The 19,007-nt window shown below is 44.9% G+C and overlaps 1 protein-coding gene across 2 annotated transcripts in view; it reads right to left on the reverse strand.

Annotated features, from left to right (window-relative positions):
* The window catches only part of NR3C2 (nuclear receptor subfamily 3 group C member 2), a 210,429-nt gene extending 198,903 nt beyond the window's left edge, over positions 1-11,526 (reverse strand). Inside the window, exons 1-2 of one of the 2 annotated variants that reach the window (XM_069855329.1) lie at positions 11,382-11,526; positions 4,786-6,553 (exon numbers count right to left, since the gene is read on the reverse strand). In XM_069855329.1, coding sequence (XP_069711430.1) covers positions 4,786-6,551 — 1,766 coding nt within the window. In that variant the 5' untranslated portion in view covers positions 6,552-6,553; positions 11,382-11,526. Of the gene's footprint in view, positions 1-4,785; positions 6,567-11,381 lie in introns of those variants that run through there. The other variant, XM_069855328.1, reaches the window with a different exon arrangement.
* Positions 11,527-19,007: the final 7,481 nt, after the last annotated feature.

The following is a 19,007-nucleotide window of genomic DNA, read 5'->3' on the forward strand; positions in this document are numbered from 1 at the left end:
GATTCTAAACTCCTCAATATAAAGAGCAAAACAACAAAAAAGAGCACACTCAACAAAACAAGAGCAAAGAAAGCTGCAGAAAGTACAAATCTGTTAAATGCGTGCTAGTACACCAAAGAAAACCTGGTCTGACATATTGATACAGACCCTTAATTTCTTTAGTGAGAAACAGAGACATGTGTAAAGGTCCCTGTTGTATCAAGATTATATCCAGAGCTGTTAAAAACTACACAAAATTATACAAGAATCTACAGAAACAAGTATAACTTTTCAAATTCAAAAATCAGAAATACAGATTTAAATGGTAGTTGAGACTATGAGAGAATCATTGGTGAAAAAAAGTTTGAAAACTACATTTGAGGGAAGCTAAAGGGGACAATAGTCCTACCAAGCATGCAGAATATTTTAACAGCTTGGTCTTTTTCCCTTAAAGTCCATCAGCAAACAAACAGAGGTCAAGGCCATTCATAAATTTTAAAAATAATATTTACCAGACCTTTATCTCTCTGGCAGGTATAATTCTGATTAGTGACTATTCTAGATAATATTTAACATAAAAGTTTATTTACAAAAATACTTGCAGTAGCCTGAAATCAGATTTTAATCAGAATCACCCACTCAAGTCAGTGAAGGTTGTACATATGAAGATCATGTTGTGGGGTTGCTTTTTGGTTTGGGTTGGGTGAGGGCTTTGGGGGCTGCTACAAGCAGGGTCTATGAAAAAAAATGCTGATCCACATGAATGGCTCAGGAATAGATAGGTATAAGAAGTCTCTAAAATATTGTCAATGACTGATCACAGATTTGACCTTAAACCCTAAGAAGTCAATGGCAGTCTTTCGATTAATTGCTTTTAACAGCCATAAATTAGACTCTCAAATAGCATGAAACAATGACTGAAATCTCCCTGTCTGAATGACAACTGAAACATAATTACTAATAGGCATATATAACTTATGCTAAAATGGTAAACTTTTTAAATAAAAGCACATAATAAACTTGTGAATTCATCCCACACTGCATTCCATCAGTGAAACTGCTGGAAGAAACTACAGTAGAAATATCAGCCCTTTTTCACTGCAACTGCTGAGACAAACGAGCATGTATGTGTACATACATGAGTTAACACAGAAAGTAGAGGGAAAAGGCACATTTGCAGAAGAAGCTTTAGGTGAGAGCTAAAGCAGCAGAGAGGTCATCCTCCTCAATTTTTACTGTTGTTTCAAGCAGCCATGATATTTCCTTATGCCATTTTGAAAATGCATAGTTGGCATGACCACGAGGCTTAGGCTGGTACCCTCATTCAGATGAGCAATTACTTTAAAATGAATTCTTATCTGGATTTTTAGTGTAGGTTTCCATCAATGGCATCACACATACCTTATTTGTCAAGCCCACTTTGCAATTATTTAGTTTAGAAACCATTATTTCTTAGAAATGTCATTCAGAGGGTGTGGAGGCAGGGGATCTATACACACAGATCCACCCTCAACTGAAAACTAAACAGCTAAAAACCTTTCAAATCCATGCTCTGCATGCATATTAGCAGAAGAAAAACATTTAGAAAGGAATAAAGGAACTTGGTTTTGCTTAAGAGGCTCTCATTCCCCAAATACCACAAGGTGCGATATTATAAGGAAGGCTACCACCAGCTTTCTTTGAAAGAACAGTAATTGTGGACGCCTAATAAAAGTAACTAAGGAAGAAAAAAGAAATGTTCTAGTTGACAGTGGCCACAGTCAGTAAGGTAGCAAGGCATTTTAAATGCCTAAACTATGCTTATCAGACACTATCAGCAAGTGTAACCAACTCAAGAAAGGTGATATTCTAATATGGAAAAAACTCTAATTTTTTACAGTGATGTTCTAATAATTCGATCTCAATGTGAAAAGCCTCCTTCATTCCTACTCACCCACTCCTTTTCACCACCTAAGCTGCAAGTCAGTAGCAGTCTAAAAAGGGTACCATATCAAGATTCAGAAAATAACACAGCCAAAACATCAAATACTCAATGCTGGTCACCTATTGGCTTTAGAGAAGCATGTAGCCTATTTCTTCCATTTACCTTAGATTTTACTTATGGCAATTGATATTGCAAGGTAAGTATACCTGAAAAAAAAGATGAAGACTTAGAATATCAGAAACTTTAAATATATTGCAGATTTTGAAGGGTTAATCACATGCCATTTGAAAAATGACTGATGCCTGATATGGCTGACAAATCAAGAAAAAAACTGACTGGAAATAATAAGGAACTGGTTTGGATGCAGAGTACGATGCTGGTGTTCTGGTGACGTGAAGGAAGACAGACCCTCCAATTCCCATACTGTGCTAACACGAGATAAATGAAACTCGCCTTGGGATGTTGGGTCTGACATGGTTTTTAACTACGCGTGGTTTATTACAACACTTTGGAACATGAGCAAACTTGCATGTGATTTCCTCTGGTTTAGCTGGAATGTGACACAGAAATGAAGAGAAAGGTAAAGATCAACTCGAGGTTCATTAGCAAGACTGAGTTTTTACATGCATGACATCCTATGTTGAACCTTTATGACTCATCTTATCAGCAGATGAATATCTGAGCAGGCCCCTAGACATCTATACTGCTAAAATGACCTCTACATGAATTTACCTTGCAACTTGTAAGGGCTCTGCAAAGGTTCCCAGCTGTACCTGTTAGCATAAAGCCATTGCCAAGCAGATTAAGAGCAATATTTAGTTAAATAATGGGTCTGAAGGAAGAGATTTGAAATGATGAAACATGTCCTCATCTGAACTACAGATCAGGATGCCTGAAGTGTTGCAACCCTGCAGATCTGATCACCTGAAGATAATTCCACACATGCAGTAATGGCTCTGAGCACTAAAAATTTCAGGATTTCCATCCTGCAAAGTAACAGCTACACTCACCTGCCTATCCTACTGAGATACCAGCATAGAGAACAAGACCAGAAAAGCATATCGAGCCTAGGTCATCATTGCACCTGATGACAGAGATTATCCATTTACTGGTCTAGAGGTAAATAGATGAGAAAAGCTACTGTGAACCTATGTCAGATCAGACGACTCCTTCAAAAGCCTTGGGAAAATGTCATTCAAAATGCAAGTACTGATGACAAATATGCTCCTACCAGCATGTCCCTGTTTATTGTACCTGTCCCCACAATGGATGACAATTTTGCACAAGCAGCACTTCCTCACGTAAGAGCTTTCTCAGCTGGCAGGAGCTACTTGCCCAAGTAACAGTGTTCAACTACAAAGTCAGTAAAATATTGGGTCTTTACTTTCAGGCATACCATCAGACTTCTGGTGAACTTTTCTCACTATACAAGTAATGCAATTTATGAAAATTTCAGCAGTGAAATAACGAGCAAACAGTAAGTTCATCTTCCTTGATCCAAGAAAGTAAGTTTAAGCCAAGCCTGAGTGACAACAAATATCCAGCTAGGTGCAAAGTTCGGCATGAAGGGGGGGATACAGCCCTTTCAAGCTGAGAAAGTTGTATTTAAAAGCGCATTCTTTAGATACCATAATTGAAATAGCTAAATAAAAAATGAAGTATGGCTTGGAAAATGACAAGGAGATTGTAGAGGTGCTGGACGTGTTTGAGAATAAAATGGAAATATTTAAAGGTTTGGAGTTGTTTTTTTTTCTCTCGGCTAGATAGGCTGGTTTACCTCCTCAAAACCACCACATTTTAGATATTGTTTTCCACGCAAGACTATTTTTTTCAGCAATACGCTGCATCACAGATTGGAAACGCTATGCATCCTCTTCACCCCACTTCAAGAATAAGGCAGATGTTTCTTTCACTGAGAGCCATTGTGTATCTCATTATGAGAAAAACCGACTTGAGAAAGTTGAATGCAAATTCTGTTACCAGTTATTTTGCTGAGCTTTGGCACAAACTTTTGGTGAGCCTGTACGATACATAAAGAGGCTACGGAACTAATGTAACGCAGTCATGATGTCAGATGCACTTAGTAACTTGTAATATTGACTACGAAACTAGAATTTTATGAAAGTGTCCTTTACGAGATACATGAACACCTGTTTACAAAAAAATACATGCTGCCACAAAACACAAATTCAAATGACACTATCACATTTCTCTTCCACCAAGAGTGATCAAATCAGTTTATCCATTTATCCCTTCCAAACGCATCAAGTTCTAACAGCCCTCCTCCTTCTGGAGGCATTTTTCTATATATACAAACCAAATGTTCCTACAGTTAAAATACAGAAATAATATGTTGCCACAGGCTTGTAGGGTTTAGTTTTAAAAGTTAACCAGTTAAAGTCTGGTGCAAATTTTTAACCATAACAAAAACAGATTTCTACCAGTATCGTTTTCTTATCCTCATCTCAATGTTTCATCTGAGGTACAACACATTCAAACACCAGCTAAGAAAGAGTAACCATTATAGGACACACAAGAGCAATTTTACTAAGCTCTCATTATGGGAAAAACAACATTTATAGTTCTAAGAGCTCATAAACATACAAAGCTACACTTTCAAATCTAATAACAATAGAATATAATATGTTCTTTTTAAATATTAAAGCCAGCACTTTGTTTTTATTAAAGGCAGAATAAAATACAGCAAGAAACCCGCAAATCTAATGATAAGACCTAAAATGCAAACAAAGAATTACGCATCAGCTTAAAAAATACCACTTTGCTCCTCATTTTAATTCATACTTTGTTTAATGCAGGAGAAGGGGGCAGGGAAGGTGGGGGGAGGAGGGGGAAGAATCTCCAGCAGTGATTTGCTTGCTCACCTGGACACGTTTTCTGGAATGTACTCTAGAACTGGATACCCATCACTTCTTCTGGATGCCAACTCCGAATGCGACTTCCAGGTCTCCACTAACGTGCTGACTGGAGGAAACGAGCTCAAGTGCTGAAACGCCTGCTCTCGAGTAACCGGTCGTGACAAAGATATTGTGCCTTGGGCACCGATCCTGTAGTGAAATGACTGTCCACCTGAATTTACACCCACAATGGCAGAGGATGGTATACTGTTTTCTTGGTAATAGCTGCCATCGTCAGGTTCCTGCTTAATTCCCACAGGTAGGCCTGAATTTGGAAACCCGCTACCTTCACAACTTCCATCAAATGAAGAAACAGGTGGTCCTAAAATCCCAGAAAGAGAGTAATAGTCTTTGTCATCCATAAAAGAAAAATATGAGCCATCAGTAAATGGGAAAGGATTTACTGTTTGATTCCCTTTAAAAGAGGCACCAGAACAAGGATGCTTGGCCGACTCTTGCTTCACTGGTACTGAAAAGGGGGAATCAGAGTTTATTTTGCTGCTGTCACCGATGCATGCGCTGCCGAATGAACCATCTGGCTCAGGTTTTATGAACTGAACAAGGTTCATCTGACTATTGCTGGAGATGGCATTCTCCATTTCCTCCATCTTAGGAAATTTGAGTCCTTGAGCACCCTTGTCCTTTGTTTCTGGACTGGGAACAGTATCTTGGCTTCTGCTAGGTCCCACTGGCGTGCCAGAAGCCAGGAATCCTAGGGAGTTGTTTACAGGGCTACAGATGGATGATCCCACAGTGCTAACTGCTGGACTAGAACGAGTGGACCTATTATTGGCATTGGAAGGGCTGGCAATGGAGCTCCTCGAGTTCAGGTTTGCAGGACTGGAGACTGAAGATCGCATAGTGATATTACTGGGACTTGAGACGGGAGATTTCACACTGCAGTGACTGGGAGGACTGGAAATCGGTGATTTCATGCTACTTATAGGGCTAGAAAGCGGAGACCCCACGTTGCTAACATGCGCAGGACTGTGCGACATTGACCCTCGGTTCTCAACATTTGGCGAGTGTGACAAAGGGGTTCCCTGGCCAATGGGGCTGTGCACGGCAAAGTTCCCAAAGTTAGCAGTAGTTGAGGACACAGAGTTAACTCCAGCAGGACTACACACTGAGGAAGCCAAGTTCTGAGGGCTGCAGCCTGAAGGGCTTTTCTCTTGACACATGATAGGGCTTTTGACAATAGCGTGCATGGCACCACCGTTGACAGCACTCCCAGAGTCTGACATCAAAGACCTCAAGGGCCTGCTGGTGCTGTGAAGGGGAGAAGAGCAATGGCCATTCTCCTTGTAGAGCTTCACCAGCTGCTCCACATTCTGGTAGATCTTTCCTGGGCTCCCCTGGTTCTGCTGATCGTAGGGGTAATCGGCATCTCGTATCGAATCCATATATAAACCCATGGATTCGGCCACCGTTGCCGACAGCTCCTTCGACTCTGTTTCGGTTTTGATGTCAGAGGGCAAAAGACCAGGCTGACTGCTGTCTTGCTGCAGGCAGGAGAGTAGCTCAGGTTTTTCTTTGTTGTTTCCTTGAGCACCGCTGTTGGCAAAAGCACCAGCACCAGGAGCGCAGCTTACATTTACAATCTCCATATAGTTACTGTCACCAGTCTGCTCTCCAGCACCTATAGAAGAATACTCCACAGGCTGAGAAACTTGACCCCACCGTCTCTCCATATCTAAGCCTTCTGGGTAGCTGTGGTATCCTTTTGTCTCCATAACTAGCAAAGACATATACAAAAAAGTAAAATTAATAAATGACAGGACAGTGCGACTTCCTAAGGAAATTTCCTAATTTCCTAAGGAAACAAGGCGTATCCGCTCACTCTGTCTATCCTCCTCTCTATCTGCCTGCCAGTCCCATTACTCTGCCTCATCCATCATCCCTCAAACATCTGTCCAATTTCAATCAAACCGAGGGAAAAGGTCTCACGGATATGACAGCGCTATGGGTTTTGAGAGAAAAGCATTCCGCAGTTAGAAAAGACCCAAATTCTTGCTCCCCGCCCTGCCCCAAAAGGAATGGCTTGGCAAGGTCAGAACAATCACCCACTCCCGCCGGCTGCAGCCCCGTGGCCAATGCCAGCAACACCGTGGACTGTCCCTCCCCCAGGGACCTGGGAGGTAAAAGGGGAAGGGGCAGCACTGAAGGAGGGGAAACAGAGAGTTCCCAAAAGGAGGACCACGCCGGTGCTAGGCAGGACATAAAGCCTGTGGAAATGACTTGTATCACAGCTCTGCTCCTCCAAGGACAAGCGTGCTCCTCTGAAGACCTTCCACTGCCACACTACAGGGACGGCAAAACAAGGGAAGCTGGTGAGCTAAGAGGGTTTCTCTTCATCATCCATCATAACATAGGATGCTCTAGAAGGAAGTGGCCGCTACTAGGAGCTGGGCGCTTACTAGTCCTTTCAGAGCTATACAAACGTCCACCCGTACAGCCACCTGAGAAGACACGAAGGATGGGCTGAGCTGGGAGAAAAAGAATGTGGAAGCTGAACGGAAAACATTTCTGCCCACAGAGGAAAGGGACTAGATTGAGAGGGAAGCATAGATCCTAAATACCTCCTATCCTGCACGTCATCCTCTTGAGGCAGAGAGAAAAATGCAAAACCTAGCCTCCATTATTCTGAAAATCATGTATAAGTTAAAAAAAATGTTGCTTTTAAGGAACTGGCTCGCAATATCATTAGAACTGTAGAAATTTGAGTGGCGATAGTTACAATATCAATACTAAGCAAATCTTTTTCTTTTAGAATGTATTAGTTTTCCAATTTTCAATTTAGTGTTTAATCCCTTTACTTAATACTACTTAGAAATGCTATTTCATGCAAAATTATAAAAAACAAACCAAATAAACTTAAAATGAATGACTCAAGTATTTCTCTGCCTTACACAGAACTATGGCCCTATGCCTACATTCCCCTCAAGCACAGATTCTACTAGAATATCATTCTGTGTATCGAATCACCTTCCTATAGACTAAAATTTTCAGACAGAAGTGCCTACTTTCACATAAAGTCACTCCCATATAATCACCTACCCCTGATTTAAGTGCTGAGCAAGCCTAATTCCTAGAGAAATCAATTGCAGCTGTGAGTGACCAGAATTTCTGAAAACCAGGAACTTAGTTAAGGCTTAAAATTAGGATGTAAGTGAATTTTAAACCTCAGAACCACCAGCAGAATCACTGAGTATCAGGAAATCTCAGTTACAGGCCGAACATTATGCTGGTGCATGAGCTTTGTAGCGACCTCTCCCACAGCAGTAAATTTCAAACTTCATGCATAATCAGTAGGCAAGCATGCTTTAAAACTTCGGCAAATAAAAATCTGGGTCACAGAAACAAAAAAAATAAATGAAAATGCCCTGGTCCTGCACTTCTAGACAGAGGCACTGTCTGGTAAAAATATTCAAGAGGAACGAAAAACTCCAGAGAGATTATTGGTGGCTTGATACAAGCTGGGTTTAAAATGACAGGTAAAAAATAGTAAGAACGCAGCAACAAAGAGATTGTTTGGGGCTGTTGGTTTCCGTCACCTCCAAGCTGTTCGGCAGATACCAGAACTGAATAATCATCTCACGGATTGCTGATAACGTAAGGGTCTGGTTTTGTTCTTCTAAGCAGAACTTATTACAACTTGACTAGCATGTTTATCCACGGCATCCACGCTTCACCTACTGCACAGACATGCCTTTTTACTCACTTTGACTGTGGGCTAAAACATTCACAGACAACAACAGAAGATGCGTCGGGTTACGGATTGAAACCGAGACCATCTACATCTGATATACTGCAGGAGAAAGCTTATATTATGAGCACAGCAGCTTCCCCAGAGTCCCTGTCCCCCCCTGCCAAGAAGAACTCGGACACTGCAAGTACTGTATTTCGTCCCTAAACATATCAACAAACACAGCCCTCTGCAGTACGAGTTTCCAATCAATCAGGCATGAAACCAGTTTCGCAGCAACAGTCAAATAAAAAAACCAAGTGGTACCTGGTATCCCTGCAACCAAAAGGTCACCTAGATATGGAAAACCCGAAGCTTCATAAAAACCAAACCGAGGGCTCGAAGTGACCACCCACTTCTCAATTCCCGGCGTTTGTCAACGGGATTTTCTTTAAGTTTCGCTGCCCATCAGGCGCTTCGCCGACAAAAAAAAAAAAACGCTGCCCAGGGGACCCCAGTTTCAGGGCCAGGGCTGGGCGGGGGTTTCCCTGCTTTTTCCCCAGGTCCCGGTCCCCCGGGGCTGCTCGCTCGGTCCCCGAACGCGTTGACAGCCGCGCCGGCAGCGCGCACCGCGCATCGCCCGCACCCGCCCGGGGGAGCATCCCCTCACCCCACCGCGGGCAGAGGGCACCGCTCCGCACCCCTGACCCCCACCGATCGTCACGCGTGGCGGGGGGGGGGGGGATCCCAGCGGTGCCCGGGAGCCACCGAGCTCGCTAATCTCCCCGATGCTCGGGGGAGCATCACCGCACCCCCCCCCCCAAACCCCTCCCCGGCGCAGAAGGCAGCGCTCTGCACCCCTACCAGCCCTCCCCCCGCACCAGATACAATCCGGATCGTCACGCGTGGGGGAACCCGGCGGTGCCAGGGAGCCACCGAGCTCCCTCCCTCCCTCTCTCGCCGGCGGAGAATCCCGAGAGCCCGAACCCGCTTCCCTCCCTCCCTCCCTCCCCGGGCAAGAAACGAGCTTTCCCCCTCGGCGCCACCGCCGCTCCCGGACCCCTCGAGGGTCCGGGCTGCCGCCGCGACCCCCGCGGGGACCCCGGCGCCCCCTCCCCGTCCCCGCGGTACCTGTTGCGGCCCCCGCGGGCGCGGAGGGCGGCGCGGAGCGGCGGGGCGGGCGGCGCTGCCCCCCCCCCGCCTCCTTCCCCCGCTGCGCCGCGCCGCCCGGCGACACGGAGCGGCACCCGGGAGGGGACGGGAAAAGGTGCCAAGTCCTTTTAAAAACATGTCACATGCCCACATAAAGTTCGAGTTTACGTCCCGCGTGCCGCCCGCCCCCATTGGCGGCGGGGACCGGGAGCGCGGAGCGGCCGGGGCCGGGCTGCCGCCCCATTGGCTGCGTCCCGCCGTCACTCACCCGCCGGGCGACATGACTGATACAAAGTTGCTGCGACACAGCGCTGCGAAACGCATCTCCTTAAAGCCGCAGGGGCCGCCGCGGCCGCGCAGACACCGCGCATCCCACCCTACCCACCGCCCCCCCCAACCCGCGCCACCAACCCCGCAGACGGGACATCCCTCCACCCCCCCCCGCCTTCTCCTGCCACCTCCCCTCCGGAGGTGACACCGGGTCAGGGGGTGACAGGCCGGTGTGTGTGTGTGTGCGTGTGTGTGTCCCCTCCCCTCCGCGCCCGCGGGCAGGTGAGATGCGCGGGGTGCGGCCACCCGCGCCAGGGCCGGGCATCGCATTGCCCTCTCCGGGATTTTCGCCTTTAGGAATACGCGCGGTACCGACGCAGCGGTGATTTAACCGTGAAATGAAACAGATAAAAGGAAAAAAAAAATAATAGAAATAAATAAAGGAAAAAAAAGAAATAATTCAAGGAAAAAATGAAATAAATAAAGAAAAAAAGAAATAAATAAAGGAAAAAATGAAATAAATAAAGGAAAAATAAATAAAGAAAGAAAAAAATGAAATAAATCAAGAAAAAATGAAATAAATAAAGAAGAAAAAAAAAAGGAGAGCGCGGGAGGGTTCAAGGACTCGTCCTGCGCTCCCCGCCGGCAGCCGCGCATCCCGCCCTGCGCCCCCGCGCAGGGGTCAGCGAGAGGGACCACCGGCTCCCGGGATGCTGCCGCCCTCCCCCCGCGTCCCGGCTGCAGAAATAGGCTTTTTCCCAGGGAAGCAAAACAGGAGGGGGGAAATAAATAAATAAATAATCAGATAAATAAATAAATAAACAAAACCGAGGCGCCGAGCAAACTTTCCAAGCGATGCGCTCCCAACTCCCTCCGACGCTCGGTCCCGAGCGACCCCCCCCCAGGGGCGGCCCCGGCCCGGCGGGGGTGACAGCGGTGTCCCCCGTGGAGCACCCCGCGCACCCCGCTCCGGAGGAGGGGGAAAAGGGGGGGGAAGGGCGCATCCTCCCCCGAAAAAATCGGCTCCCGCGTCCCCCCATCCCTGCGCGCACGCACCGCGGCCGCAGGGGATGCGCGGTGCGCTCCGGGGAAGCGGGGCTCGTACAGCGCTCGGTAGGCGCAGCAGAACAGCCCCAGGATTTGGGGTATCACGTGCCGCACCTCTCTTTCCCCCCCCCCCTTTTTTTTTTTTAATTTTTTTCTCCATATTCTACTAAATACCGACCCGAGGCGGCGCGACCCCGCGCAGCAGCAGCCGCCGCGCTCGCTTCCCCGCGTCCTTCCCGGGAAGTTTTTCTTTTTTGTTTTTATTTCTTTTCACTGATGGGGACGGGACTGTCCGTGACCTGGATACGCCGGGGATGGTGTGGCGGACACCACCCCCCCCACACACACACCGCACACCCACCCTCCACCGCTCCTTTTTGCCTCCCCGCGCAAGTCTCCGCGCACTCACCTTCCCTACGACATGGTGGCGGAGGAGGAGGAGGAGGAGGAGGAGGCACAGCCCCCGGCTACTGCCAGCAAACCATCCGAGAGCGTGCACCGCCACCGAAAAATAATGAGAATATAAAAAAAAAAAAAAAAAGGAAAGAAAAATAAAAGTACGCGGAAGGGACGTGGAGAGGGGGGCGGCGGGGACCCGCGGCCGCGCTGACAGCTCCCACCATGGACGCCTAGGTGGGTGGGTGTTCCCGCGGGTCACACCCTCGCCCGCCGGCGGAGGGGAGCGGAGGGGGGTGGATCCAGGACGGGAGGATTTGGGGGAAAAAAGACTCGGGGGAGCGGGTGAAGGAGGGAGACCCCCACCCCCTCCCCCCAAAAAAATAATAAAAAAAAAGAACCAACAACAAAAAAAAAAAGAACCCCAAACTTATGTCATTCCAGGTAAAACTCCCATCTGCGCCACCAAGGAAGAGGAGGGAGGAGAGCGGCGAGGGTGTAAACTTTTTCCTATCCCCCCCACCCCCCCACCCCCAGGCTCGGCCGGCGCCGCCCCGGCCCCCGGCAGCGCCCGCCCCGGCGGCTCCCGGCGGCGCCGCGGGGTTTGTCCCGGCCGGAGCCCCCCGGCCGCCGCGGTTCCTGGTTCGCGGAGCCGCCGGAGGAAGGGAAGGAGGGCGGGCGGCGGGGAGGCAGGGCGGGCGGCGGGGGAGGAGTGTCTCCCCGCGCCCTTCCCCAGGCGGAGCGTCTCTCCCGGCGCTGGCGGCCGCGGAGCCCCCCGCCTCCGGGCAGCGGGACGGGGCTGCGGGAGGAGGAGGCGGCCCCTTCCCGCTGCCTCCGCGCCTCTCTCCCCTCCTCTCTGCCCCTCTCGCTTTCCCTCTCTTTCCCCTTCTCTGTCCCCCTCTCTTTCCCCTTCTCTAGCTCCTTCTGTTTCCCTCTCTCTCCCCCCTTTCTTCCCCCCTCTCTTTCCCCACCTCTTTCCCCACCTCTGTCCCCCTCTCTTTCCCCTTCTCTAGCTCCCTCTCTTCTCCCTTCTCTTCCTCCCTTACCCCCCTCTCTTTGCCCTCCTCTATCTCCCTCTCTTCTCTCTTCTCTTCCCCCCCTTTTCCCATGTCTCTTTCCCCTTCTCTATGTCCCTCTCTTCCCCCTCTCTTCCCCCCCCTTCCCCCCTCTCTTTTCCCTTCTATATCCCCCTTCTATATCCCCCTCTCTTCCCCCCTCTCTTCCCCCCTTTCTGTCCTCCTCTCTTTCCCCTTCACTGTCCACCTCTATTTCCCTTTCTCTATCCCCCTCTCTTTCCCCTTCTCTATCCCTTTCCCTTTCCCCCTCTCTATCCCCCTTCTCTATCCCCCTCTCTTTCCCTTTCTCTATCCCCTTCTCTTTCCCCCTCTCTTTCCCCCTCTCTTTCCCCCTCTCTTTCCCCCTCTCTGTCCCCCTCTCTGTCCCCCTCTCTTTCCCTCTCTCTTCCCCCCTCTCTGTCCCCCTCTCTTCCCCCCTCTCTGTCCCCCTCTCTGTCCCCCTCTCTGTCCCCCTCTCTGTCCCCCTCGCCGTCCAGGGATGATGCCAGAGACGGGGGGCACATCCCTGCAGCGCTCAGGTGGCTGCAGTGGAGCCAAACCCGTCCTCATCTCAGACATTAATAACAAAAATCAGTGCTAACATCAATACTGGTTTTGAATTAATATTTCACTTGTGGCTAAGATCTTCTAAAGCTGATTATTTTTAAGTTCAGGGCATTAAATGTCTCTTCATTTAAACATCTTAAAGAAAAAAAATTATCAGGCATCGAAGGGAGGAAAAAGTTGGCGCTATTTTAATACCTTCAATTAAGTCTTTAGACATCTAAAAGAGCTGCTCACAGAGATGGAATTTTACCTGTGCCGAAGCTTCTGTAGGATCAGGGCCTTGGAGAGGGCAACTGTTTTATCAGCTGTTGTTTGCATCCATCAGAGTTTGTGAGTAACTTGATAAATGTTAAACAGGGAAGCATAAAGTGCTGGTAAGGCCAGACTTGCAGATAACGGCACGTTCAATAGCTTAATTTCACAATTAGTTTGCTATATTATTGGAAGCAAATCATATTTCACTGTGCCTACACTAGTGCTCTATTTTTAGCCATAATGTAGCTAAAAAGGAGGAACCTACTGAGATGTATTATAACATCGAATGCGAACGGTTCTGTTCTCTTTTTACTCATTTCGTGTCATGCATCTGGTTTGGAATACAGCTAATTTATTAATCGGACAGAGCTGCTGCGGATGGGTTGGAGGCTGCAACTCCAAGGCAGAGGAAAGTTCCACACAACTCTGCAAGTAACCCGGAAAATCACAGTCACGCAAAAAGCACTCAAGCACATTGGCTAGTCTATCAATAACTGCTGTACTGAGCACAATTATTTTATGTTAATTTATAGTAACAGTATTTGGCTGATTGATTGTGCTTCTTTTGTTTTACTCTTCCTGCTATTCTTTTTTTTTTTTCAGGGCAAAGGTGTAAATTAAAAAGGCATTTGAAATGCCTGGAGGTAGCCTCAGTCCTTCTTTTTTTTTTTTAAGAACAAAAAGGAGAGAGAAAATAAAGATGAGGGAGTATATCTATCTTAAAACCAAATGTTTGATTTCCCCCCCTCCCTTGTTTTACATACAGAGATGGCTGCTGGAAGACTAAAGTACTGTTCCCAGTACATGCAAGATGCTCACAGATTTTCCACAGATTCAGTAGAAACCTCATTTGTTTTTTGCTTGTGGTTCACAGGAGCACTTAGCTTTTTAGTGGTTGACACTATATCTATTTTTAGCAGCATTTTAACAGCTGTCACTAACAACTAAGATCTCATCTTGAACGGGGAACGGAGATTATCTGTTTTATTTAAAAAATCAAACTACATAATTATCAGATTATAAAATGCAATTTGGATCTTTATCTGTGAAGAGAAAAGGCTATCTTTTCTCATTGTGCCAATTCTGTGGAAAAAAATGAACCTATAGCGGGCTTGATAAAATAACAAATGGGATTTGCAAGATTTGGAAATAATGCTATTACATACAAGTGTATATATAGCACATTTCAAATTCCGTTAAAAGTGGTCCCGTTACTGCCTTCTGCAGCTGTGTTGCAATGGGGGAAACCGATGAGTTGAGTAGTAGTTTTCCAAGTAGGTCAAGAGAAGCAGCGCGGACACCTCCAATGAGCGATTCTCTTCCTTCACATTGGATTTTATAAGAGGTTAATTCATGTCAGACACATGACACTGAAAGCAGTAGACAGACAAGTGTAAGCCACTCTGTAGCAGATGTCATCTCAGTTCCTAAAGATAGTGGTAAATTTGCTATGGATAATGCATTACAAAACAAGATAACGCTGAAACTCAGCAAGTGTCAAATTTTACCTCCTCCTATGCTCTGTAGAGCGAGCAAATTGGTAGCAGGGGCTGTAGGAGCAGCAATGTAGTGTAATAGCAGCCTACTGTACCGTCTTACTTAGAGGTCATGTGCCCTATTTTGAGAACTGAACCAAAGCGGATGAAGTTTTGAGTCAGTTCCAACTAAGGCAGCTGGGCATTTCCCACTTCTCTCCAGCTCCAGCCCAGGAAAGCAGGTGATCCCATGGCCACATATATTATTCCTTTACCCAATATTGTTCACCAACTTAATTTTTTATGCCACTTATCTCATGTGGTTTTGATTATTTGAGATTAATAGCTGATTGGGAGAAGTTATATATCAGGAAGACACTGCAAAAACTTTGGAGGTGACAGATGAGAATTTACTTTCCCTGTCCCACAGGTACGAGTCTTCCGAGAGAGGAGTCCATAGTCTTCTCTGACTCACCAGTTAATTGTGTTAAAGCTCATTTCGTGAGCCATGCTGAAAGTCTGTAGAATTCTTTACAAGCCCTGGGAAAATGTAAGTAACCATGTTCTCTATATGATGCACTTATGTTTTCTCAGATATCAATATTTTATCTGTTTGATCTAATTTTGAACATTTTTTTTTCTAATTATAAATACATCTTTTAGCTGAGCAACAAAACATGTTCCTTTTTAACCTGGATTCTTGCTTTTCTGTCTTTTTTTTCTTCTTCTTTTAATGTTCCTTAATGGCCCGTGCTGTAACTGTGGTTGAACCACATCTAAGTATAGTACAATTGCGTTTCTAATGCATATTGGCATTAGCAACCGCTTGCTTGTGTAAAGGGCCAAGACATGCATTTGAAAACCCAGATTTCCAATAAGTTTAAAATCACCATTTTTATTGATGATTAGCACCAATAGTTTCATCCCATTCAAATTAAAAGTGTCTCGCAAAGAATTACTTGGTGTGAGTAATAGGCCTTGGTGGCAATGGTTGGGCAAGCAAAGCACAAGGAATAATACATAGGCAGTACTTTCTATTTTTTATAGCTTTAATATTGCCAAATCTATTTACGTTGCTTATAGTGAACTTCCCTCCTGTTTACAACTTGCACTATTACTTGTAAAAATTGTAATTTGTAAAAAACAGAACAGTAAAAAATTGTCATCACCACAGAATGCAGACTTATTTCAGTATTAATGAATTCCAAGCAATAAAAAGGTAATGGCAGCTAATTGTATCTTAATATTTATCTACTACCTACTGGCATTTTTACAATATCAAATGGTAACTCATACCATAATCTGATTAAAATTTTGTAGTAACCATAATAGTACCGCACCTATGCCAAAAATACTGACATAGCGTTTAACAGCAGTAAAAATAAGAGAAAGAAGAACACCCTCCAGCACTTAATAAATGTATCAAATGCAAATTGGAGGAAATTATTTAATCACTCCATAGGCTAGTTAATTTTGATGTGATTATTCACAGTTCTAGTAGCAACACTTAGCATGGAACAAGTTAGTACCAAAATCATTATGACACCAAGGGCATAAGTAGAATTTGAAGCTTGCTATAAAAAGGGAATTACCTTTCTGATTGAACAAAGGTGCAGCTTTAAAGCTCCCACAGCAAAAGGAGAAATCTTGTGTAATTTTCCAGATTCTTCTATAATCCTGAAATTACTTGCTCTTTGATATTATGCAATAAGAGGCAGTTTGGTATTAGCTACATGATCACATTCATTTTGAGACTGGAAAGACTTTTGTTTTCTAAATTTTTTTAAATCTTTATTTCCTGGAAAAGAGACATTTTGGATGGGCTCAGCCCAAAATGTACAGTAAAGAGGAGACTGAAGAGAGCAATGCCATGAAGCTGAGTTAAGAGACTGCTCAAGAAAAGTGTTAATTTAACACATGCCAAGACAGAAAAAGAGAAAAAAAATCCATTGATTTTGTTGAAAGTAGCATTACTTACCTAAATACATGTAGTCTAGTTTTTTTTAATTTATTAAATACCCATTGCCTATGTTGACTACAGTCTAACTTGAGAAACTCACTCAACGTGCCAACTGGGTCCAAGCTGGGCAGTTGGTTGTGCACAACATGGAGAGCTAGTCAGTCCTTGGTGAATACATGTCAGTTTACACAGATTTGGTATAGAAAGGAATATATTTGCCACAAGGAATCATAAGATGATGTTCTGAGAAAGTGTCCAGCTTTGAAGATGGAAGGTCACACCAGAATTTGTCTGGGCTGGGCTGAGTATCTGGTAACCGAAAGTCACGCATTCCAAAATTTTCCCACTGTGCTTGCAAATACTTAGCTCACAAGCCAGTAGTGACAGAAATTTTTGCACATCAGATGGGTTTGTCCCTAAGGCCTCAAACATATGCAAATAAACAGTGATTCACAGGTGAGAGCAGATAACTTTACCAACCCAGTTGCCTGACTGTGGTTTATTCTATTTTGGTGTGAGCATAAGTGCCAGTCACCCAGCTTGGTTTCCAAAAGCTGTGCTGTCAGTGTATCAGCGCTTCTACAATCTTAGTGCCTGCAGCATTCAAGAACTATGCAGACATATTTCTTCTGAGCTCAGAAAAGAAGAGAAGCATTATCACCATTTTATAGACAGAGAGTGGAGGAACAAAGAGGTTGCAGGATTTATCTCAGGTCCCCTAAGAAGGTTATGACAATGCTTGGTCCTTCCCAAATCCCAGCTCGCTGCCTTTCATCACAGGGCCAGATTTCCTTTTCACCTGTTGCCTTCCTAAGATTGCTGCATGAGCATGAATGACATATAGTTAAAACACATATGGTTGTTGTCTGGGGAGGGAAAATGCACCGTGGTCTGTTTGGATGCATTCATTATTTAAATGGATTTAGAAAACCCTCATTGTCAGGGCTTTTTACTGTGTGGATTAGCAGCAGCCACTGAAGATTGGAGTTACCTTGCCTGTTTAAGCTTGGTCAGAAGAGTCACATTCCATGAACGTGCAAGAATTTCTGGCATGAATTCTTGCACATGCACATTTACATTTTGGCTTCTGTGCATGCTGTCCATGCACTCACCACTTTGAACTCTGCTTTTCATGAGTAATTCTGACAACAAAATTCATTCTTTCATATATACACGGAAAGCAAACACAGAAGAAGCAGGAACACGGCCAAATGAAAGTAATTTTTTTTCCTTTATTTATTTATTTTGCATTCCATTCTCAGCTCTAACTAGCCAGTCATAAAGTAGAAATTATGCATCCCTCTCAAGATTTCTAAAGGAAGATCAGCCAAGACTCAAAGAAAATCCTATTTTTTAAGAGTCAAAGTTAGTCCAGGGCAGGAATGATAGAGGGTTTAGCAAATAAGAATCTCTCCCAATGTGGTTTGGTTATGTATTCTGTGTGTGACTTGTAATTGAAAAAATAAGCCCATCAGAAATCTTTTGTGTTCAACAGCTGCACAGAAGTTATAACTACTCCTAAATGTAAGATGGGATACTGATATTTTTCATCTGCTTCATTTGGTTCTGTTTCAGGGTGAAGACAACTGTCACTGGGATGATAATCCTGCAGATGAGCTTCACTTTTCAAGTCCTGAGCATTACTCTCTTCTACAAGAGGACTGCATGAGAACGGTGAAAGCAAGAACAGCATTGTTTAAGGAACTAGTGATGCTGAGCTGGATTTGCACTATTTATGCAATTTTTATATAACTGTAAGAGTAGTGATTGTAACATGATATACACTGTCAGCAGAGAAAGAATTAGACCTTATTTGTCTGGGAATCATAAACAAATGAATAAATACAGTACACTCCATGTGTGCATTTTTATTTCAGAGCTTATACTTAAGGGTGTCTAGTTCTAAGCAGGTGCTTCCTTGTAAACCCGTTGTGGAGAGCAAATGAGTTCTGGGGACTGTCGCTCCTTGTTGATTGTTAGTGGGCGTAGATGCAGTAGATGTAAAGGTCTATGACTCACTGAGCTTGCTAAGGTGAAACCAGAAGAGAGTAGATAATTGCACCATTATAAAAAGAATTATCACAGGTTGATTACAGAAAAAAAAAATCTTCTAATATGCCATGACTGTTGGGAATTAAAATAGGAGATGGGACTAAAAGTGAGGGGTTTATTTCAAAGAATGGCAAAGTGTCCCCTTTAATTGATCCATTTTAGTCAAATGTGCCAAAAAGATGATTTCTCAGATGGAAGGTATAATGGGTTAAAACAGCCTAAGGTATGTTCCTATGCCAGTTTTGATTAAAATAAAAAAGAAGACTAATTGAAGA

The sequence above is a fragment of the Phaenicophaeus curvirostris genome, chromosome 4 (assembly GCF_032191515.1).
Source record: "Phaenicophaeus curvirostris isolate KB17595 chromosome 4, BPBGC_Pcur_1.0, whole genome shotgun sequence".
Lineage (NCBI taxonomy): Eukaryota > Metazoa > Chordata > Aves > Cuculiformes > Cuculidae > Phaenicophaeus > Phaenicophaeus curvirostris.